The sequence below is a fragment of the Bolinopsis microptera genome, chromosome 6 (genome assembly GCF_026151205.1).
Source record: "Bolinopsis microptera isolate Bmic1 chromosome 6, MBARI_Bmic_1.0, whole genome shotgun sequence".
Taxonomy (NCBI): domain Eukaryota; kingdom Metazoa; phylum Ctenophora; class Tentaculata; order Lobata; family Bolinopsidae; genus Bolinopsis; species Bolinopsis microptera.
Window position 1 is genome coordinate 19,537,005 of NC_087077.1, and position 21,498 is coordinate 19,558,502.

Below are 21,498 nucleotides of genomic sequence, written 5' to 3' on the forward strand. Positions count from 1 at the left end.
ATAACTTACGAAAGGCCAGCCAGGCCAGCAGAGAAGAAGAGTTCAGCCACTCTGTTACAGTACAATTCCACGTAGAGGCAGTTGAGAGCGTACGTTCTGACGTTCTCACAAACTCTTTTACTGTGAGAATGATGCAGTTAATAACAGTATAGACGAATTATTAATACATAATAGTGGCAGGACAATAAATATTTTATATTATCAATGTTGCACAAATGTTATTTTTGAGCAGGTGTACAAAAAAAGTTAAAGAGGCAGTTATAATTTTGTCGTCGTGTTGTTGTTGTAAAGACCCGTATAGAGCCACCTCTAAGGGCTTTGAGACAGTTTATTAAATATAATAATCAATAATATCGAAAGTCGTTTCAAAATATTTTCAAACTCAAAGTTGAAATCACACTCACACTAAAAAGATCAATTATTTTGTCAAATAGTAAAAATTTAAAAAAAAAACTCTCGACACATTACAGTACGTGACACGTGAGCATGATTAGCATGCCTTTCATTTTATTTGTACCACTTAAGTCCCAGAACTTTTTATTTCTTAATTCTGCTTGCTATAGTTTGTTATAATATACGGCTATTCTAATTTCTAGAAATTTTCAAGCGTGACGATGAAAATCTTATCGCGAGAATTATCTTTTTTTTGTAGTGTAGTTCTGAGTTATACTCAGATGCAGAAGACAAATTAAACCTGAAGAGATGAAGGTAGATCATACACTATACTGCCCAAATTTGACAAAAGGAAGTATGTGCATTTTTGACTTTTCGAGATAATGGCAAGTTTGTGATGGCCGTTTTTTTTCACCTTATGGGTTGAAATGTTTTCTTGGGATAATGTTTTTTTAATCCAAAATTGTCAGAAAAAACTTGTGAGACTTCATCCATTCCCTCTTCTTTGACCATTTTTCCTCAAAAACGACCGTTTTAAAACAATTTATCCAGTTATTTTACCCTGTGTATTTCAATACATAAAAGGAAGTAAGTACAATGATCAATATAATAAATATCATAAAAAGGAAGTATGTCCAACAAAAAAGGAAGTATGTACACACAGTAATGGGCAAAATAATTTTACAAAAGGAAGTATGTGCGCACATACTTCCTTTTGTGATAATCTACCAGCAAGTATCAGGATATTCAGGTGAAAAACTGTCACATACTTCCCTGGGTCAACATTATAGAAGCATTTTCATGTAATGCCACTTATCCAGTGGGATAGAGCTTAAATTGCCAGCTTTTCAACGGTATATAAAACTCCATATCTTCAAAAATGTCACATACTTCCTTTTGTCAAATTTGGGCAGTATACCTGAAGATATGAAGGTAGATCATACACTATACCTGAAGAGATGAAGGTAGATCATACACTCGGGGTCCTCAAATACCTCATCGTTATGGAACCACACTTTATGACTCGGTTCGTCTGTTATTACAACAGGAAACGGCACAGAGCCTTCCACGTCCACATCTTTCATCTCAAAGTCCTTGGAAAATAGACAGCTATAACTTGTGAGAATTTTGATAGTTCAAGATTTAACAACTTGGGAATTATATCATAGTGTGGGTATGATAGAGCTATTGCTAAACTAATCTATTTTAAAGTTTACTGCAATGACATTTTACTGCTTTATTTACCTCAGGTATGTACTTGTTCGGCTCAGGAAGTTTAAACTCTGACTTGAAGAGAGGTAGTATTTTGGGTGAAACTGTTTTGAGCATGTCGATAAAGTCAGGCTCAAAGTTACCTTCACAGTACACTCCCTTGAACCACTTCTCTGTTGTTCTACAAACGTCTGGAAACCATGATTAACATAAGATAATTTAAACAAAACTGAAGTAGTCGTGATTTTATGTTAAGCTATTTTGGCAGCTTAAATACTTTTTGGACTGACAATTTATAAATCATATCCACTCTGGACACCTTGGCCCTTACCAATATCACAGAATAATCAAAGTATAAAATTCACTTCCATTCTAAAGCTCGACTCTACTCCCTAACCTACTCCTAAACTATATTCTATAACCTTGGAATGTTCTGCTCTGGAGGACGACGAACATCCTGTCCGGAGTTAGAGAGTTGACCAGGTCCATTATTAGGTCAGGTTTATATTCGAACACTTGTTCTGGTCCGTTTAGGTAGTGCTCGGGTGGATATATCTAGGAATACTGGAGGTAAGTGTAACAACTAAGTGTAGTAACTAAGTGTAACTAAGTGTAACAAAGTGTAACTAAGTGTAACTAAGTGTAACTAAGTGTAACTAAGTGTAACTAAGTGTAACTAAGTGTAACATAGTGTAAAAACAAAGTGTAAAAACAAAAGTGTAACTAAGTGTAACTAAGTGTTACTAAGTGTAACTAAGTGTAACTAAGTGTAACTAAGTGTAACTAAGTGTAACTAAGTGTAACTAAGTGTAACTAAGTGTAACTAAGTGTAAAAACAAAGTGTAAAAACAAAAGTGTAACTAAGTGTAACTAAGTGTAACTAAGTGTAACTTAGTGTAACTAAGTGTAACTAAGTGTAACTAAGTGTAACTAAGTGTAACTAAGTGTAACTAAGTGTAACTAAGTGTAACAAAGTGTAAACAAAAGTGTAACTAAGTGTAACTAAGTGTAACTAAGTGTAACTAAGTGTAACTAAGTGTAACTAAGTGTAACTAAGTGTAACTAAGTGTAACAAAGTGTAAAAACAAAACCACGCAATCGGAGTAAGGAGAACAAATTATCAGATTTAAAAAGCAAGTAATAATAAAAGTAAGATGCATTTTGCGTCCTAATTGTTTTCAAATAATTAAGAAAAAGTAAATTTCACGCACGGCCATGTTCTCTGCTAGATCCTCCACTTTGCTGTAGGGGTCTTCTGCCTCCATGTTGTCAAAATCAATGTCCATCATTGTTTTCATCTCGTTGAATATCCTAGGTATGGAGTGTAAAGGGAAAGAAAGGGAAAGAAAGGAATAGTTAATATTACCATTGAGCCATTGTGAAAGTATGAATAAGAAGATGGAAACGGTAAGTGTTGTGAAGTCTGGATGGTCCTGAATCTTAGAATTTGAAGATAATTATATTAATTAATTAATTAATTAATTAATTAATTATATTAATTTGATTAATTAATTAATCAATTAATTAATTAGATAAACTCAGCGGCTCTACTACGACGTATTGTGCTGGTAATCTTCATCCAGTGGGTTAAACACGAAGAGTAGGGACCGTTACTGTAACATGTACAAGTAGTATCAGTGTGATGTGAGCAGTTTGGTGTGTGAACCGAACTGGGTGAGATGATGGTTTGTGAGTTGTTACCATATTATGTGTGTTGTGTACCATACCAATCTTAATTAGTAATGTGTATTTTAAGTTTTTGAGCTGAAATGAACTCTGTGCTATGAGAAATTTATAAAAGTTTAAATTAAAGTCATCAGGTTGTGAATGTACGATTACATTAAGGATTGTAAATGCTCACCTCTCACAAGGTAGCTGTTTTCTCAACATTTGAATGTACTGGAAAACCAGTTTAATAACAGCTCTGAAGCTCTCCAGACCGGTTTCTGATAGTGTTATCTCCAGAATAAACCTGGTGAAGTTAGTATATATAACTAAGTGTAACAAAGTGTAAAGTAAGTGTAACTAAGTGTAACTAAGTGTAACAAAGTGTAACAAAGTGTAACAACAAAGTGTTATCTCCAGAATAAACCTGGTGAAGTTAGTGTAACAAAGTGTAACAAAGTGTAACAAAGTGTAACAAAGTGTAACTAAGTGTAACAACAAAGTGTTATCTCCAGAATAAACCTGGTGAAGTTGGTCCCGCTATCAAACCCTCCTAATGCACTCTCACACAGGATATCCGTAGCGTAACCCTGACAAATAGGATGAATATATTATATTACTAGCGTAACCCTGACAAATAGGATGAATATATTATATTATTTTCACTTAATAAGTTAAACCTCGTAATTTACAAGAAACCGAATGTTACTGTTACTAGCATATTAAAACAACAGCTCCTTTTGAGAATTCACTCTGTGATGGATAATCTACATTGTGACGGATAATATTACCTTGTAGCAGATAATATTACCGCTCCTTTATAATTACCGCTCCTTTATAATATTACCTTGTGTTTGAGAGCGGATATGAGAGATCCCGTGCCCTGGTGTCCGAGTAAGAACTCCACATACTCCAATGGTTTTGAGCGGAAATGTTGGGTTTGAGGTGTCAAAAACCATGACATTATAAGCTTCTTCTTATCTTTAACAGGACAATACCTGGGAGGGGAAACCATGACATTATAAGCTTCTTCTTATCTATAACAGGACAATACCTGGGAGGGGAAACCATGACATTATAAGTTTCTTCTTATCTTTAACAGGACAATACCTGGGAGGGGAAACCATGACATTATAAGTTTCTTCTTATCTTTAACAGGACAATACCTGGGAGAGGGAAGTCTGGGAGGGGGAAATATAATATACATTGGAGGGTATAATACTGTATTGGGAAGGGGAATACGATACTCTAGAGCCATCATCATCAGGGGTAAAAAGTGAAATTTATTATTGATGGATTACCACATCTTAGTTCGCTAATGGACACTAGGCTATAGACTCTATAGTCTATGGTATCGTCTCTCTCTCTCTCTCTCTCTCTCTCTCTCTCTCTCTCTCTCTCTCTCTCTCTCTCTCTCTCTCTCTCTCTCTCTCTCTCTCTCTCTCTCTCTCTCTCTCTCTCTCTCTCTTCCAGCTGTGACTATTAACTAACTTGATAAAGTTGCATCTTGCCAGAGGAATAGGCAGTTTCTCAAGGGTGGGAATCTCTCTCTCTCTCTCTCTCTCTCTCTCTCTCTCTCTCTCTCTCTCTCTCTCTCTCTCTCTCTCTCTCTCTCTCTCTCTTCCAGCTGTGACTTTTAACTAACTTGATAAAGTTGCATCTTGCCAGAGGAATAGGTAGTTTCTCAAGGGTGGGAATAGGAATCTTCTTGTTGGGAATCTGCTCAAATACTTGGGCCATTTTCTCTAGTTTCTCTCTAATGTGAACGTCTCTCTCGTCATCTACTCTCCTTCTTAATCCTCTGTCTCTCATCTCTCTATCTCACATCATATCCCAAATATCGCTCATTACTCTCTTCTCTTTCAATCTATTACTAATGCTCTCCTCTCCCATCCTCACATCTTCCAATCTACTCTTCATCTCTTCACACAACACTCTAACTTCGCGATCTACTCTTCTGCTCTCACACACACTACACTCTAGCATACTTCTCTTCCCTCAACTTCCTCTCACTCATCCCTCATCTCTACTCATCTAGTCTCTCATACCTTTACACTCCTCAACACATCTTACTGCTCTAGATCCTCTCTTCTATTCTACACCACCATACATTCTCGATCATCTCTCTCTTCTCCTCTACTCCACACTAACTTCTCATTCCTCTCTTTACTATTCTCACTCACCCTACATTAGCGGACTCACTCTTCTCTCCTTGCTCCTCTCTCCCACACTACTTCTCGCATATTCTCTCTCTCTTCTACTCCAAACACTCTCACTATTCCAATCTCTCTCTCATAACTTCACACCTACACTACCTAACTTTCAGAATTAACTCCTCTCTCTCTACCACAACACCTAACTTCGATCTCTCTTCCATGTGACTATCACAAACATAAATTGCAAATTAGCTCAGAGACTTACCACAACACAAAGTGGAATTACTCTTCTTCTCTCACTCCCAAACTCTACTTCAAATAGTACTCTTCTACTTCTCACAAACCATACTTGCAATACTCGTCATACTTACACCACACAACTTAGCAATTCTCTCTCATACTCTCACACAACCATACATTTCGTTCTCTTCATACTTCACCAAACACATAACTTAGACTAACTTCATAAATTACACGCCAGAGAAATAGCATTATCTCAAGAGTAATAATTCTGTGGGAATCTCCAAAATACATTGCCATTCTAGTTCTTCAACGATTAACATTGCAACGAAAATAAATAATCTTAAATCGTTAACTATCATACCAATCATAACCCAAAATGTATACTTTTCTTAATAATACAAACACACAAACAAACAATAGAACTTCATCATATACTTAACTTACACACAAACACATAACATTAGCAGAATAGTACTCTTCATAGACTTACACACAAACACATAACATTAGCAGAATAGTACTCTTCATAGACTTACACACAAACACATAACATTAGCAGAATAGTAACTTATAACTTAGACTACAACACAAATACAAATAGTACATAGCGAAATAACACTTCATACGGAATATAACACTTCGTAAACATTCAGAATAGTACTTCAAATTCACTCAAACAGTTAACATTAGAGTTCTAGTACTCTTCGTAGAACCTCCTCAGCTCTGAAAGCATGTCAATATTCTGTCTCTTAGGGTTCACTATTAGAGTTCCTCTGTTGCCGTGTGTAAAGCCATGGTAGGGGTGATTTGGTTGTATCATTGACTGAGAGATAGCTAGTATCTTCTCCGTGTCACTTTGCAACCTCTCCATATACTCACTGTCCACTGCTTGTACCTGTTGTTTTTTAATCAGTCTGCAGCTAGTTTTGTAATGTGGTTCAGTAGAATGGATAGAACTAGGCGAGAATTTGTTTCAACATAATATTATGATAACTTAAAATGCGAATTCAAGGAGACATATAATATTATGTAGGTCCTCATAATATAATGATCACCCCCCCCCCCCCGCCCCACCCCCCTCCCCCCCCCATCTCTTATTTTACTCCTGGGAGAAAATAAAAAATAAAAATTTTATAATATATTTGTTAAGATTTAAATTGGTCATTAGAACCACCCGGGCACCGTCTCGGTTTACAATCGAATGTATTTCATAAGAGACTTTTCTTGACTAAGCAATGTCACAGTAGGAAATGGTTGCTAACTTTGTACAACACTGTGAATATTATAAGACTGTCTGCGACTGTACAGTGTGTAGAGACTTCTCTAAAGTTTAATAGCAAATCATACTGAATACTGGTGGAGAATTTAGCACAAAAAAAGCAAAACATTTAAACCTTACCTCTCTATTAACGGAGGATTTCCTTAAGAGAGGAGCGACAAATTGTTAAGCAAATCTGTCTATTATTACATATAGTTCTATAAACCTTACCTCTCGTTTTACAGAGGATTTCCTTAAAAGAGGGGCGACGAATTGGTGAGCAAATCTGTCTATTATTATATATAGTTCTATAAACCTTACCTCTCGTTTTACAGAGGATTTCCTTAAAAGAGGGGCGACGAATTGGTGAGCAAATCTGTCTATTATTATATATAGTTCTATAAACCTTACCTCTCGTTTTACAGAGGATTTCCTTAAAAGAGGGGCGACAAATTGTTAAGCAAATCTGTCTATTATTATATATAGTTCTATAAACCTTACCTCTCGTTTTACAGAGGATTTCCTTAAGAGAGGAGCGACGAATTGGTGAGCAAATCTGTCTATTGCTCCTTCCAGGTACTCCGCAGAAACGTCAAACAGATAACTTGTCTGGGTTGAAAAAAGGTTTACATAAATTTCCGCATCCTTTGCAATAAATAAAATCTTATAATCCTGAGTTATCCAAGTAAAAGTTTGAGGCAGTTCTCTAATGACGATTTATTTGAAGAATAGCCTTAAAAACTGTGCCTCTCCAAACAAAGTAACCACGTACCCTCTCCATATCAGTGCTGGCATTACTACTGCCACCATGTTTATCAAGGTACTCATCATACTCGTTCTCATCTGGGTACTTCTTACACCCCATAAACAACATGTGCTCCAGGAAATGTGCCAACCCTGGTGGAGATATAGGTTTCCATGACTACCTATTATTTGTTGGACACTTCAATGTTATGACATGTTACACTGATGTAATGTTTGCAGAATAAAGCAATACAATAATACGTAGCCATGGTAACAATATTGCGGGTAGAACGTCTGTAAATGGTTATTTTAAAATATTATTTAATCTTAATAATAACACAAATTGATTGACTAATTATAATTATCATTACACACCAGGGAGATTGTGAGGCTCCTGAGCACTCCCAACCCGAACTGTCAAACAGACCGCAGCCTTATCAGTGGTAGATACCTCCAGAGCCCTGTACGCAGCACTTTCGCTCTTTGCTTCCTCAGCATCTGAGATCAGCAGACACTGCATTCCGTTTTTAAGGGTAAGCACTCGGTAGTGACTCTCACTTTCTTTTGGTTTTTCAACTATTCTATCCCGGGGATCTTTAGGAATTTTATTTGAATCAGTCTCACTACTGCAAGTTGATTCAGTGCCGGATATACTTCCCAAATCTTCGTCATCTGTAAAGTCAGAATCTGTTCCAGATGCACGGGAGTTCAATGAGAGCTTTTTTATTCTCTTCGTCAATTTCCCCAGCACCATCTTTCAAGGCTGTGAAGGAGACGGGGTATCTAAACAATGAACTTGTAAAACGATGTGAAAAGCTATTGGTAAACAATATCATTCTTAGATTTTAAATAATTAGAAACCTAGACACATCATAAAATAGTCAGACATATTTATTATTTATACTTTAGTATAAGATTGGGATGAAATAAGTATCTTTGACTTTACCTTTTAAGTTATTCTATCAGAGTTCAGTTGAGATGTTAGTAGTCAGTATTATATAAGATTACCATTTACCTGCTTCAAAAATTAGTCGTGTTCAAATGTTTAATTATATTCATTCAACATTGCCAGGATAATAATGATTGAATCTAATTTGATTCTTTAAGTTTTCAAAAAACGGTGATAAAATAATAAAGACTTAATACAATTTAATTGGCAGTTATTATTTAGTGATATAATATTTAGAGTAGCTGTCAAAGCACTTTCACAGCTTTTTGACTTGAATTCCATTCTGATATAATTTACGATCTCAAATAACCGGGAGATCAAAGGGTGTTTATAAGAATAAAACTCTGTGTAACTGTTTAAATTACTGAATATTTACAAAATATTTATTTCAAGCCGAATTTTTTGCTTCAAATTCTGATATAATTTACTAGATTAATTAAGTTTAAAACTCTGAAGTTGCAAATTTCCTCATAAAGTTGTATCCTGAAAAAAAAAACCTGTTTCTTACAGGATGTACTCTGTGACACACTAGTTGCCTTATACTCTTATAATATAAACATCAGCTATGCTGTCTACACGGTTATTTACACGATTTTGTATCCATTTAAAACACTTTTGCAACAAAATATCTGTTCTAAGTTCAGGCATCACTCTGACTTATTCAACTATTAAAACATGTCAAATAGAGTGTTCAGCAATTTATATTATAACCTGAAACACAAGTTAATATCGCACACATATCATAATGCCAATAAATAGAACATGGTAGAACGTATTGTTGCTATTGAATATTCACATGATTTTAATATGAATTGCTGCTTTCAGTTTCAATTTGCATCTGTTGTTTGACAGCTTGTTGAGCATCTTTCTGAATCTCTTCCATCCTCTCCAAGGTGATACTCTTAAGTGGCATTATTCTCGGTTTACACAGCACCATATGACTTGTTTCCTCAAAATAGAGTACCCCTTTCTTTGGTAGCACTTCAGGCAAAACAACTGAACTTTCTTTGTCTGACATATTTCTTGAGTAAAGGGAAATAATTAGTTACTTCATAGTACGCGTTGTTAAAGTCGACTTTTATTGAATGAAGCTAACTCCAGACATAAATAATACTACTTCTATTAACAAAGGGACTTGGAGTATAAACCGACCAATTTTGCATAATTGTCTATCCAACCAAGAATTCAGGAGGCAAGGGTGGGTGCGTAAACTTTATGGTCTGCACTCTCAGATCCTGTATCACCCTGGATTCATTTCGACGTACTTTTGGTAAAAGTATACATATACTTTCTGGTCACTCTCTTGCTACTCCAAGTCCCCTAAGATATATGGTCTAAAGTTTGCACTAGTTATATTTATAAAATATGTTTTTGTCTGCTTTAACTGATACTAAATAAAATTGTTTTTTTCTTGAATTGTTGTTTTCTTGTTTTTTTCTTGACTTGACCACACCGTCACTCTCATTAGCGCAGTTGGTGAAAAGACCCAGGCAATGTTAATTTTTATTAGCCCTGCTTGACTGCTGAGAGTGACAATGGGTCTGACATTATAGTATAGTCAAAAATCTGATAATATTGCTACACTCCAGTTACATTTAATTTGTAAGTTTATTTATTTTACAGCTGCTCGCAATACATTATAATTATACTTTTAGATATCACATGTTCAGTTAATAAACAAGAAATGCGGCCGCTTTTCTTTTGTGGATGGCCGCTCAATTTCCCGATCAGTGATTCAATATTATATACAATCTGGGGACGGCCCAGTCTTTACTGTTTATATAAACATGCAAATATGGCGAAGTGACATGCCGACTGCCGAGCGCCGCCCAGTTAATATAATTCTATATTGAATTTGAAAATCGTGTATACTTCTATTTAACCATATGTTTATTGTTTATGCAACCTGACACGGATCTGTGCAAAATAGTAATACTAACTCAAAATAATAATAATATGCTATCAATTAGTGCCTAGTGGGATACGTACATGATGAAATTAATAATGTACTTGGTTGGTTCAGCGCTGTGCGCCAACAATTATATAATTCAGATTGTCACGCAAAATAACTTTGCGCAGGTAGTCACGTGGGCGATAACAGTGCTCGCAGGCACGTACGGTCGCACACTCGCAGGCACGGTCGCAAAGCTACCATATTTTTAAAAAACCTCGATCGCTAACCCTTGTCCTTGACTCTTTTGTGCCTTCGGCACTTTGAGTCATGGATCGGGAAAAAATTATAGGAAATAGGTCCAAAACCAATACAAGCATGATACCAGACCAAGATCAACATTAAGAAAAACAAAACATCGAAAGCTGCAGCATAAATTATACTCAGATCAGTAAAATAACATCACAGATGAGTCTCCATATTATATTATCTAAGTCACAATTTATCTAAGTTTTGTAATGACCTCCTCGTAGTACCAGCAATGAAAATACAGCAACAGTTGTAATGATTTTAGACCTGAGTGCTGCATTCGACACAGTTGATCATAGCAAGCTAATTAACATATTGAAGTGTGAGATTGGGATTGAGGGAACAGCCTTAAAATGGTTTACCAGCTTCATCCGTGGTCATTGTCAAAAAGTCAAGATTCGATCGGTGACCTAGAATTTGAAGAAACTGTTTCGGTATAACCAGCAGCTGGCTTGGGGTCATGTCTAGGTGTGGTCTGGTTTTTCTATCTCTCCTTAATATTTCCCTGATAGTAATTTGTAATTGTTCCTTACTGAACCCTGGACCAAATTTATCCGTTGTTTACAACAATGTCCATGGTTTCCTAAATACACGCGATTTAGCATCAGGAACACCACCACTAAATATGACCAAGATACATGAATTCCATGGTTATATCTACAAACATAAGCCTCACATCATTATTCTAAACGAGACATGGCTGAAAAATTCCATTCTCAGTAATGAGGTGCTCCCTGACAAATACAAAGTATTTAGGCTTGACCGATCCTTAAGATCGCATCCAGTGGATGCAACCCAGCCCAAGAAATTCAGAAAAAACGGTGGTGGTGTTCTGATTGCCCATAGAACAGACATTGATATCTCGAGTCTAAAGCTCTCTAAAGTTAGTGTTCAAGCTGAATTATTATCCATCATAATTAAGACTCTTATATTTGATCCTTCGAACAGCTAGTAAGGGGAAAAGTGGTCGATTTAAGGGTTCCGTTGGATTTGAATGTTCACAAGGATTTCTCAACGGAATATGGTAGTTAGGACCCCTACGAACATAATTAGACTTGTTGCCAATTTTGTATCTCAACAGAAACACCACTTTTACCACTTTTTACCACCTTTGTACCACCTTTCTGGTTTGCCAAATATCTTTAGTTGTGAACGTCGTAGAAGGCTGCAAATTAACCTAGAATGTTTATCTTATCAAGGAGTAAAACTTTTGTATGAAAAATTTTTACATTGGACAATCAGCTAATTGGATAATTACCAATTAGTTAATCACTAAAAAAAGTGAAAATTTTTTATTGGCTCAAAATGATTGAAATTGTTTGAAACACGGAGAAATGTAGTTTTTAGAAAAACTTCAAAAATTTTTCAGTTACAATTTTTTTTCGAGACTTGGAAAAAAGTTTGAAAATTTGAAAATATTTTTTTCCGCCAAAAGTGATCGAATTGCATGAAACGTGGATAAAAATGCTTTGCAGAAAAACTTCGAAGATTTTTAGATTGGGGAATACTAAAATCATCAATATTTGAAGTTGGAGTTCAGTAAATCTCGACATATTTTAGTAATTAGGAATAGCTTAGCGGAAAGGGCTGAACCTGAAAAAGGTTAACCACACAATATTAGAGTTTCATAACTAATTACAATACAGCTTTATCAAATTCCACATAAAGAAACAGCACAAAAGAACCATTTAAGATCGAACCGATTTTACCTGCTGTACTATCATTTTATTGATTTCAATGATCAAAACCTCTGTACCGTCAATCTTGCCAATCTATACCGGGTATCTGAATGTACCGGACCTCTTATTTACCTCTATAATTAGACCCAGTTGTGCAAGAAATGCGATTTCTCACAGGGGTTTCTTTTAACTGTGCACTTTTTGTCACTCTGGCAAGAGGCCTGGTATTATAGGGGGGTATAGGAAGCGAGTGTAAATATACCTTCCATCATCCACTGTGGCTTTTTTGTATTGTGAATGCGCATGCCGCATCGTTTGCTATGCCAGATAACTCAAATAACCTCCATATCTCATTGCCAGGGTCGGGATAGAGCTGGAGATAGCATCGAGAGGTTGCTAGAAATAGCAAGATTTAGAGTAAACTGGTGGTAGCTGGGTGGTGCTAGCATGGATGTAGCAGAACGTAGCTACACGGGGTTTCATTGAAGTTTGAAAATTTGAAAATATTTTTTTCCGCCAAAAGTGATCGAATTGCATGAAACGTGGATAAAAATGCTTTGCAGAAAAACTTCGAAGATTTTTAGATTGGGGAATACTAAAATCATCAATATTTGAAGTTGGAGTTCAGTAAATCTCGACATATTTTAGTAATTAGGAATAGCTTAGCGGAAAGGGCTGAACCTGAAAAAGGTTAACCACACAATATTAGAGTTTCATAACTAATTACAATACAGCTTTATCAAATTCCACATATAAAGAAACAGCACAAAAGAACCATTTAAGATCGAACCGATTTTACCTGCTGTACTATCATTTTATTGATTTCAATGATCAAAACCTCTGTACCGTCAATCTTGCCAATCTATACCGGGTATCTGAATGTACCGGACCTCTTATTTACCTCTATAATTAGACCCAGTTGTGCAAGAAATGCGATTTCTCACAGGGGTTTCTTTTAACTGTGCACTTTTTGTCACTCTGGCAAGAGGCCTGGTATTATAGGGGGGTATAGGAAGCGAGTGTAAATATACCTTCCATCATCCACTGTGGCTTTTTTGTATTGTGAATGCGCATGCCGCATCGTTTGCTATGCCAGATAACTCAAATAACCTCCATATCTCATTGCCAGGGTCGGGATAGAGCTGGAGATAGCATCGAGAGGTTGCTAGAAATAGCAAGATTTAGAGTAAACTGGTGGTAGCTGGGTGGTGCTAGCATGGATGTAGCAGAACGTAGCTACACGGGGTTTCATTGAAGTTGGTTATTTTAATGGCCAAAGAGTGCCGGAACTAAAGTTACTTAAGATTGCAGTTGAGGGGCAGTGTAAACCACGGTGTAGTCAGGGACACAGTGCTACAGTGCAGGAGTACTGCAAAAGAACAGTGCAAGTGATACAGTCTGCAACAGTAAAACGCCGAAGAAGGAGATAAGATTGTGGCTGCAGAGGAGGAGAGGAGCTGGAACCTGATTGTGTTTGGGTTGAAAGAAGAGGGGGAAGAATAGTTTCCTGCTCTGGTAACTGCATTTTTGGAAGAGGTGGGGTGCGAAATTATTTTCAAGCTCGACAAGGGTGGGCTGGAAGCAACCAGGTACAGCTATCCGACCTATTAAGATCACCGTCCTGAGCTTAACAGCCTTTCATCAGAATCTGATGAAAACAGAGAGACTGACCCACCCTTTTTAGATCCAACGAAACCCTTTATATAAATCGACTTTTCCGCATGAATTACTTCATGGTATCTTCTTATCAAGGCTACAGACCTTACCGTACCGGATTTATTGATCAAAGTGATTCTCTTTAGCCCTCTCCGTCTTTTGAGCTTTAGGTTAGTGATCAAACTCTTCGCTACTCGCTCTTCACTGGATCTATCAGGACAGATTCACATCTTTTTAGGTCTCAACCAGCCTTAGTTTTCATCATGTAGTACGTTTTGCTACCTCCATTTTAGCATCACCCAGCTTCCATCAGTTCACTCTAAGTCTAGCTTCGTCGGCGTTTAACTGTTGCAGAGTGCAGACTGTATCACTTGCACTGTTCTTTTGCAGTACTCCTGCACTGTAGCTCTGTGTCCCTGACTACACCCTGGTTTACACTGCCCCTCAACTGCAATCTTAAGTAACTTTAGTTCCGGCACTCTTTGGCCATTAAAATAACCAACTCCAATGAAACCTCGTGTAGCTACGATCTGCTACATCCATGCTAGCACCACCCAGCTACCACCAGTTTACTCTAAATCTTGCTATTTCTAGCAACCTCTCGATGCTATCTCCAGCTCTATCCCGACCCTGGCAATGAGATATGGAGGTTATTTGAGTTATCTGGCATAGCAAACGATGCGGCATGCGCATTCACAATACAAAAAAGCCACAGTGGATGATGGAAGGTATATTTACACTCGCTTCCTATACCCCCCTATAATACCAGGCCTCTTGCCAGAGTGACAAAAAGTGCACAGTTAAAAGAAACCCCTGTGAGAAATCGCATTTCTTGCACAACTGGGTCTAATTATAGAGGTAAATAAGAGGTCCGGTACATTCAGATACCCGGTATAGATTGGCAAGATTGACGGTACAGAGGTTTTGATCATTGAAATCAATAAAATGATAGTACGGCAGGTAAAATCGGTTCGATCTTAAATGGTTCTTTTGTGCTGTTTCTTTATATGTGGAATTTGATAAAGCTGTATTGTAATTAGTTATGAAACTCTAATATTGTGTGGTTAACCTTTTTCAGGTTCAGCCCTTTCCGCTAAGCTATTCCTAATTACTAAAATATGTCGAGATTTACTGAACTCCAACTTCAAATATTGATGATTTTAGTATTCCCCAATCTAAAAATCTTCGAAGTTTTTCTGCAAAGCATTTTTATCCACGTTTCATGCAATTCGATCACTTTTGGCGGAAAAAAATATTTTCAAATTTTCAAACTTTTTTCCAAGTCTCGAAAAAAAATTGTAACTGAAAAATTTTTGAAGTTTTTCTAAAAACTACATTTCTCCGTGTTTCAAACAATTTCAATCATTTTGAGCCAATAAAAAATTTTCACTTTTTTTAGTGATTAACTAATTGGTAATTATCCAATTAGCTGATTGTCCAATGTAAAAATTTTTCATACAAAAGTTTTACTCCTTGATAAGATAAACATTCTAGGTTAATTTGCAGCCTTCTACGACGTTCACAACTAAAGATATTTGGCAAACCAGAAAGGTGGTACAAAGGTGGTAAAAAGTGGTAAAAGTGGTGTTTCTGTTGAGATACAAAATTGGCAACAAGTCTAATTATGTTCGTAGGGGTCCTAACTACCATATTCCGTTGAGAAATCCTTGTGAACATTCAAATCCAACGGAATGCCACTTTTCCCCTTACTAAGCTGTTGAGCAATGAAACGCAAACATAATCTTAGCAAAATGAATATATTTCTTTTATCTTCAGCATTTAATCAGTAATTAAGACTCAGTGTGGAAGAAACTTTTGTATATCAACATTTTATAGAGTAGGAACGCTTGGCTTAGATAATTTTGAATCTTTCAAGAAACATTTTGTTACTTTAGCATCTGCCAGAAAATTGCAAAGGCACATTCTGGTAGGTGACTTTAATTCTTGGTTACCCTGACCATCACATAATCCAAAATGACATCAATAGATTATATGTTTGGTCAGTGAGAAATCGAATGAAGTTCCACCCACAAAAGTGCAAAGCCCTCTCTGTGTCCCTGCAAAGAAACGTGCTGGATAACTTGCCATTCAATACCTTCTTTTATAAACTTTCTGGAAGTGATATTGACTTTGTGCCCTCTCAGTCAGATCTAGGAGTTGCAATAAACTCCAGGTTTAATTGGGGTGCACAATGTAAAGCGCTTGTTTCCAAAGCTACCTCTAGACTTGGACTACTTAAGAGAACATGTCATTTCACTACTGATAAAAGGCAGAAAAGATCGTTCTATTTAGCGTTAATTAGGTCTATATTTGAACATTGTTCTGTCATATGGTCCCCTCAATCTGCAACTCATCTTCAACAGTTTGTTGCTATCCAAAAGAGGGCTATTAAATGGATCAATGGTGAACCTTACTCCAGTTATAATGACGATAAACTTGCTACAGAGCAAAAGAAACTAAATATTCTCCCTGTTAAACAGAAGTTTATTTATAACGATCTTATGACCTTCTATAAAATAGGGAATAGCATAATTCCAGTTTCGCTCCCTACATATATAGTCCTATGCCGTCCAGAGGGCACCCGATACACTAGACACAATGCTCAAATAATTGATAGGTCGGATACTTCAACTTACATGAGTACCACTGTGCCCTGCTCGGATGCCTTCCGAAATAGCTTTTTTCATAGATCTATGCTGAAATGGAATAGTCTACCAGTATGTATCCGGCAGTCAGAGCGGATTTCTACTTTTAAGGCCAAACTGATCAAGTACCTCTGGGCTGCCGATACAGATTAGCTCATTATGAGTCTCAGAAATTTGTTTTTGTTGGTTACAATTCTGTCCGTCCAATTTCCTATCTGCTTGTCCTTTTCTTTTTTCTTTTTCAGTTGTGATGGAATTGTAATGAACAAAATCCTTATAATTATTTAGCAAACACTAAACACAACATACATACGATACCAATTTGTACATTCGAAAAGAAAATATATCTGCTATCTAATTTAAAAAATTGTAGAATAAACCTGAAGAAGGAGAAGGAGAGAGGGGTTTGGGAGAGGCAGAGTAGGAAAACAACAGGATCCTGTGCCGCAGGATTTTAAAATTTGTTGTATGATGATTCGTTTTGTTTCGTCTCTTAGATTAATATAGGTCTGATACCCTTGTCATGGTTCTTTGCAATAACACCGTGGTTTACTCATATGATTAAGTTTAGTTAATTAACCTATTTCAATGATAATTCATTTGCATCAAAGTTGTAACTGCACCATAGTTGTCTGTCATATTTAGATTGTAGTTCTAACAAAGCTTTCTTAAGATTATTCTTGAATATACTGATAGGAGTGGAGAAGTCTATTTCACTTGTTGACTGGCTATACCCAGTCTAATTGTGCATGATCGCACTACGAACTTACCATTACAACGTCCGCCAAAATCGCAGATTTTCATATCAACCCCTTTCGCACCCTGTCCGGGTGTGTCCGAATTTTCAAAACCATCAAGAAAACAACAATTTCAAGAAAACAACAATTTTATTAAGTATCAATTAAAGCAGACAAAATGTTGTTTTTTCTACAAATGAAACCAAATATTTAAAATTAAGTAGCAATCGACCGAATTAGTTTTAAATTTAATCCATGAGAAGAATAATTTAACGAGCAATATTTGTTCATGACACTTGACAGATGTTACTCGTCTACATTTTTTCGAATTATCGCGCGGCACCGGGCTATTCCATTAACAATGGACAAGATATTCGTAAAATATTTACTGGGCCGCGCTCAGCCTGTCATTCCGCCTAATCTTAATGAACATAATAGCCTGGGGTCCCCAGGTAAACGTAACTCAATAGTTAATAATAACTATTTTAAATAATTGATTAATATCGATTTATACCAACAACCAAACATTAATTATTCTTTAATAACCTTTTATATATGTGTTAAACGATCCATGGCATATCTAAAATTCGATAATGAACTTTATATTATTAGTGCCGCGTGCTGATACATATTATGGGAATCAATCCACCCAATCGTGGCGATAACTTATCTTTGTGCTTGGCCGGTTTTAGGTTTGAGTTTGTGCTCCAAAAGTGGTAAATCGGGTGCTAGTAAAGCTCTTGCAGGCAACTGGCTCCTTTTGCCAACTGCTTTTGGTTTAAGCGCTGACTCACATTTGGAACTGGCACGGGTATAACATATAATTGTAATATCCTACAAAGTCAGCATGCTATATTATTTCGCAAAACTCGTTTAATATCTTGACAATATTTACCCCAGAAAAGCTTACCGGCTGGCCGTGGTACTAGAGGTGGTTGTTTTTCGATGGCACGTGTGTCAGCGCGCGTGACGTAACGTTCACTGCATGATCGCTCGCTCGCTCGCGTGAATTAAAATCTGGAGTCATGACAACGACATTACTTCGCAAAGTTTAAAAGCTGCGATCTTTTATTTAGCCCAAAATCAAACTTTTCGCGATAATTCAAAATCTACATTGTTTTGAATTTGGCTCCTGGGGAGCCTACTTTAGTTTTACGAGACGGACATTTTGTTGAAAACCGGACGTTTCTATCTCTTTTACTTCCGAAGTTAGGCCCCTAACAGTAAGGTTTCCTGGGACAATTTAAAGTTTATGGTTTTAGGTTTAGGCGCGGCGCACCGCTTATATGTTATCAGTTATAGCTCAATCATCTTCTATTTTCAGCGCTGTGTTGCTACACGCTGTATAGCATGTGGATCAAGCGCGGTGCCGCTCCTAAGCAGCAAAATAGTTATTTATTTTAAAATTTATTTTTGTATCTAGCAAAAATGATGTAATGTTTTTAATATAACGTAGAATTAAAGCTATTTCCGTACAGCCTAAGTATGCTCGTTAGAAAAACTATCAACAATGAACATGCTAGCTTTCTTTATTTTGTAAGTCGCGTCGGCTGACATCTTGGGTTGTTCTGGATGTAACAAGTTTATTATCGGATGTCTACTTATATTTATTATGATATCAATATCATTATTCATTGTAATGGCAATAAAATTTAAGTTTTGTTTTACTTAAATTTTGTTTTACTTACTCAGTATAATAAGGTGATCGTGAATAATTAAAGCTTGGAGGTCACCCAATTAAGCTGATCGGGTGCCTGTTAACTGCGTGGGAACTAGGTTCAGTTGTCGGTCACCCTGTAAACCACTGCAAGATGCAATTGCGGAGCTGTCCTTGACATACGTTGCATGCCACTTTTCGCGCGCGAAGCGCGCGCCGCCGAAGGCTGTCGCCGAAAGCTGTCCCTTTCCTAGTATACTAGTACAAACAAATTATTTAAAGATATTAAGACAATGAAACTTACTCCTCAATGGGTGTCCTTAGTGACTGGTTAAAACTCTTCCATAATCCATTCTTGACATACGTTGCATGCCACTTTTCGCGCGCGAAGCGCGCGCCGCCGAAGGCGGAAAAATATATATTATCTCTGATATTGGGATACGAAACATGTATCAAATCCATTCCGTTGAAGGCACTTAATTTTAATTGTTATTATTTTTGTCCACCCACCTGTCAGTCACTTTCTTCATATGCTCAATTTGTATCTCAAAACCATTACATAGTATAACCGTATCAACATACCGCGAAACTGGTGAGTGCTTTATCACGATCTATCAAAGTTAAGATTGGCCAGTTGCCAACAATGTTAGAATGTTGGTTGCGTTTCCGGGACTAACGATATAATTTTATTTCGTAAATCGTTACTTGACTGCAGAGTGCAGATCATTATCATTTTAGACTTCACAGAATTTATAGTCACTGACAGTTAGGTATTTAATACTGGAAGATGTAAAACAATAGTATGTTATTGTTAGGGACGTGTGTAGTACCTCAGAACTAGAAGTTAAGTTGAACCCCAGTATGCTGCGTTAGTAGTAATTAGATTTGTAAATATGTGGATTAAAATGGTAAATAAACCATGTAAATTTGCAAATATTCACCGTAACATAAAGTGTCATAAAGATGAATTAGGTGAGAACTTATATGATTAAGATGAATTAAGTGATCATTTATATGATTAAGATCTGATTGGAGAGATTTGCAGAGCACTGCAGCCATTGGCCAGAAAGGACATCTAGTTTTATTAGAATTATTTATAACGAAATTATTGGATTAACAGAGTTATTGAATTCATCAATTAGTGGAACGGTATTTTAACCAGTTTTAAAAACCGGGATTTGTATTAATAATCTGTTTGTTTGCAATAACCTGTTTGTAATAACTTGTTTGCAACTCTCCTGGACAACGCGTGGACCGCCTCTTCCACTGGAGCTCCTCTTCCACAGAACACCTAGACTACAAAAGATGAACACACAGATTCTCACGGCCGTCTGCCTTTAGCCTTTTCCCGAACGCCTCTCCTATGATTGGTTTTCCCTACACGGCCCGGGTGTTAGTATGCTGCGCTCTCTCCCATGTCACTAGTTTCATAAATAGGTTTGTAATCCTTTACTTTAAATGATTGACCTTAGTATTTTGTTCCTAAGACCGTATCAATATCATGCATAATTAGGTTAAGATTAAATCCACGAGTTCAAGTTCTGTATATAATATGCGGGTAAAATACTTATCCGTTGCTCTCACCAGATTTTCCTAACGTCATGCCAGATAATAGCAATTGGTTCCCGTCGCTTCTGTTGAATTCCTAATAGGCTAGGAAGTTTGTTCCTCGAGGTAGAGCTTTTATAATTATTAAACTATTAATTAGATGTTGTTCATTGCAATGTTAATTCCAATTATTGATTCACATTGTTCGTAATACTAAAGTCATTCCCGATTGGTTAGTAATTAAATTCTAATAGGTTTATACCTTCCTAGGTAATATTGTGGTGAGCCTATCCTACCTGGTTGCTTGTCCTAACCTTAGCAGCACCTACATTATTACCTCGTAAGTCATTTGAGCATTTATTGATAAGTTCTTACATATTTAGTATTCTACAGTTCATTCTAATTTAACTTTATCTTGTTTAATTTTATCCTAGTTAGTATATTATTGTCTTTAATTGATCCGTCATTTGCTAATAATTTGTCCCTTTCTAGGACATTCCCCTCCCACGGATTGCGGATTCTGCCCTCGTTGGCAGCATTGAAGGAACGTAGCCATGATATAGCAGCTACCTGTCCATCGTCCAGAGAGAGAGTCAGCCAGCCCGTTATAATACACACCAGTTCCCATTGATCACCCAGCTACCCAACTGATTTAGGGTAACGGACTTTACCATGAGATTGAACACTTATTTTATGTACTATTGGATTGGTCTTGCATTATTTTACAATTCTTATTAACTTGTTTTAATTGGTTAT

General features: G+C 36.6%; 1 protein-coding gene and 1 long non-coding RNA gene across 3 annotated transcripts in view; one reads left to right on the top strand and one right to left on the bottom strand.

The window, feature by feature from the left end:
• The window catches only part of LOC134817483 (nardilysin-like), a 69,423-nt gene extending 60,690 nt beyond the window's left edge, over positions 1-8,733 (bottom strand). Inside the window, exons 1-17 of the mRNA XM_063826624.1 lie at positions 8,618-8,733; positions 8,047-8,454; positions 7,700-7,824; positions 7,429-7,536; positions 6,371-6,564; positions 6,206-6,236; positions 5,844-5,860; positions 4,916-5,086; positions 4,118-4,268; positions 3,793-3,860; positions 3,467-3,577; positions 3,144-3,275; positions 2,817-2,916; positions 2,028-2,160; positions 1,639-1,796; positions 1,345-1,487; positions 10-120 (exon numbers count right to left, since the gene is read on the bottom strand). Of these exons, the coding sequence (XP_063682694.1) occupies positions 10-120; positions 1,345-1,487; positions 1,639-1,796; positions 2,028-2,160; positions 2,817-2,916; positions 3,144-3,275; positions 3,467-3,577; positions 3,793-3,860; positions 4,118-4,268; positions 4,916-5,086; positions 5,844-5,860; positions 6,206-6,236; positions 6,371-6,564; positions 7,429-7,536; positions 7,700-7,824; positions 8,047-8,425 (2,132 nt within the window). The 5' untranslated portion in view covers positions 8,426-8,454; positions 8,618-8,733. The remainder of the gene's footprint in view (positions 1-9; positions 121-1,344; positions 1,488-1,638; positions 1,797-2,027; positions 2,161-2,816; positions 2,917-3,143; positions 3,276-3,466; positions 3,578-3,792; positions 3,861-4,117; positions 4,269-4,915; positions 5,087-5,843; positions 5,861-6,205; positions 6,237-6,370; positions 6,565-7,428; positions 7,537-7,699; positions 7,825-8,046; positions 8,455-8,617) is intronic.
• Positions 8,734-20,511: 11,778 nt separating this feature from the next.
• On the top strand, positions 20,512-21,255 carry LOC134817251 (uncharacterized). 2 transcript variants are annotated; one of them, XR_010160494.1, is made up of 4 exons: positions 20,512-20,631; positions 20,782-20,868; positions 21,013-21,082; positions 21,235-21,255. It is a non-coding gene; the product is annotated as an uncharacterized LOC134817251 (long non-coding RNA). The 2 variants fall into 2 exon arrangements; XR_010160493.1 differs by lacking the exon at positions 21,235-21,255 and having other exon boundaries at positions 21,013-21,170.
• The last annotated feature ends 243 nt before the right edge of the window (positions 21,256-21,498 follow it).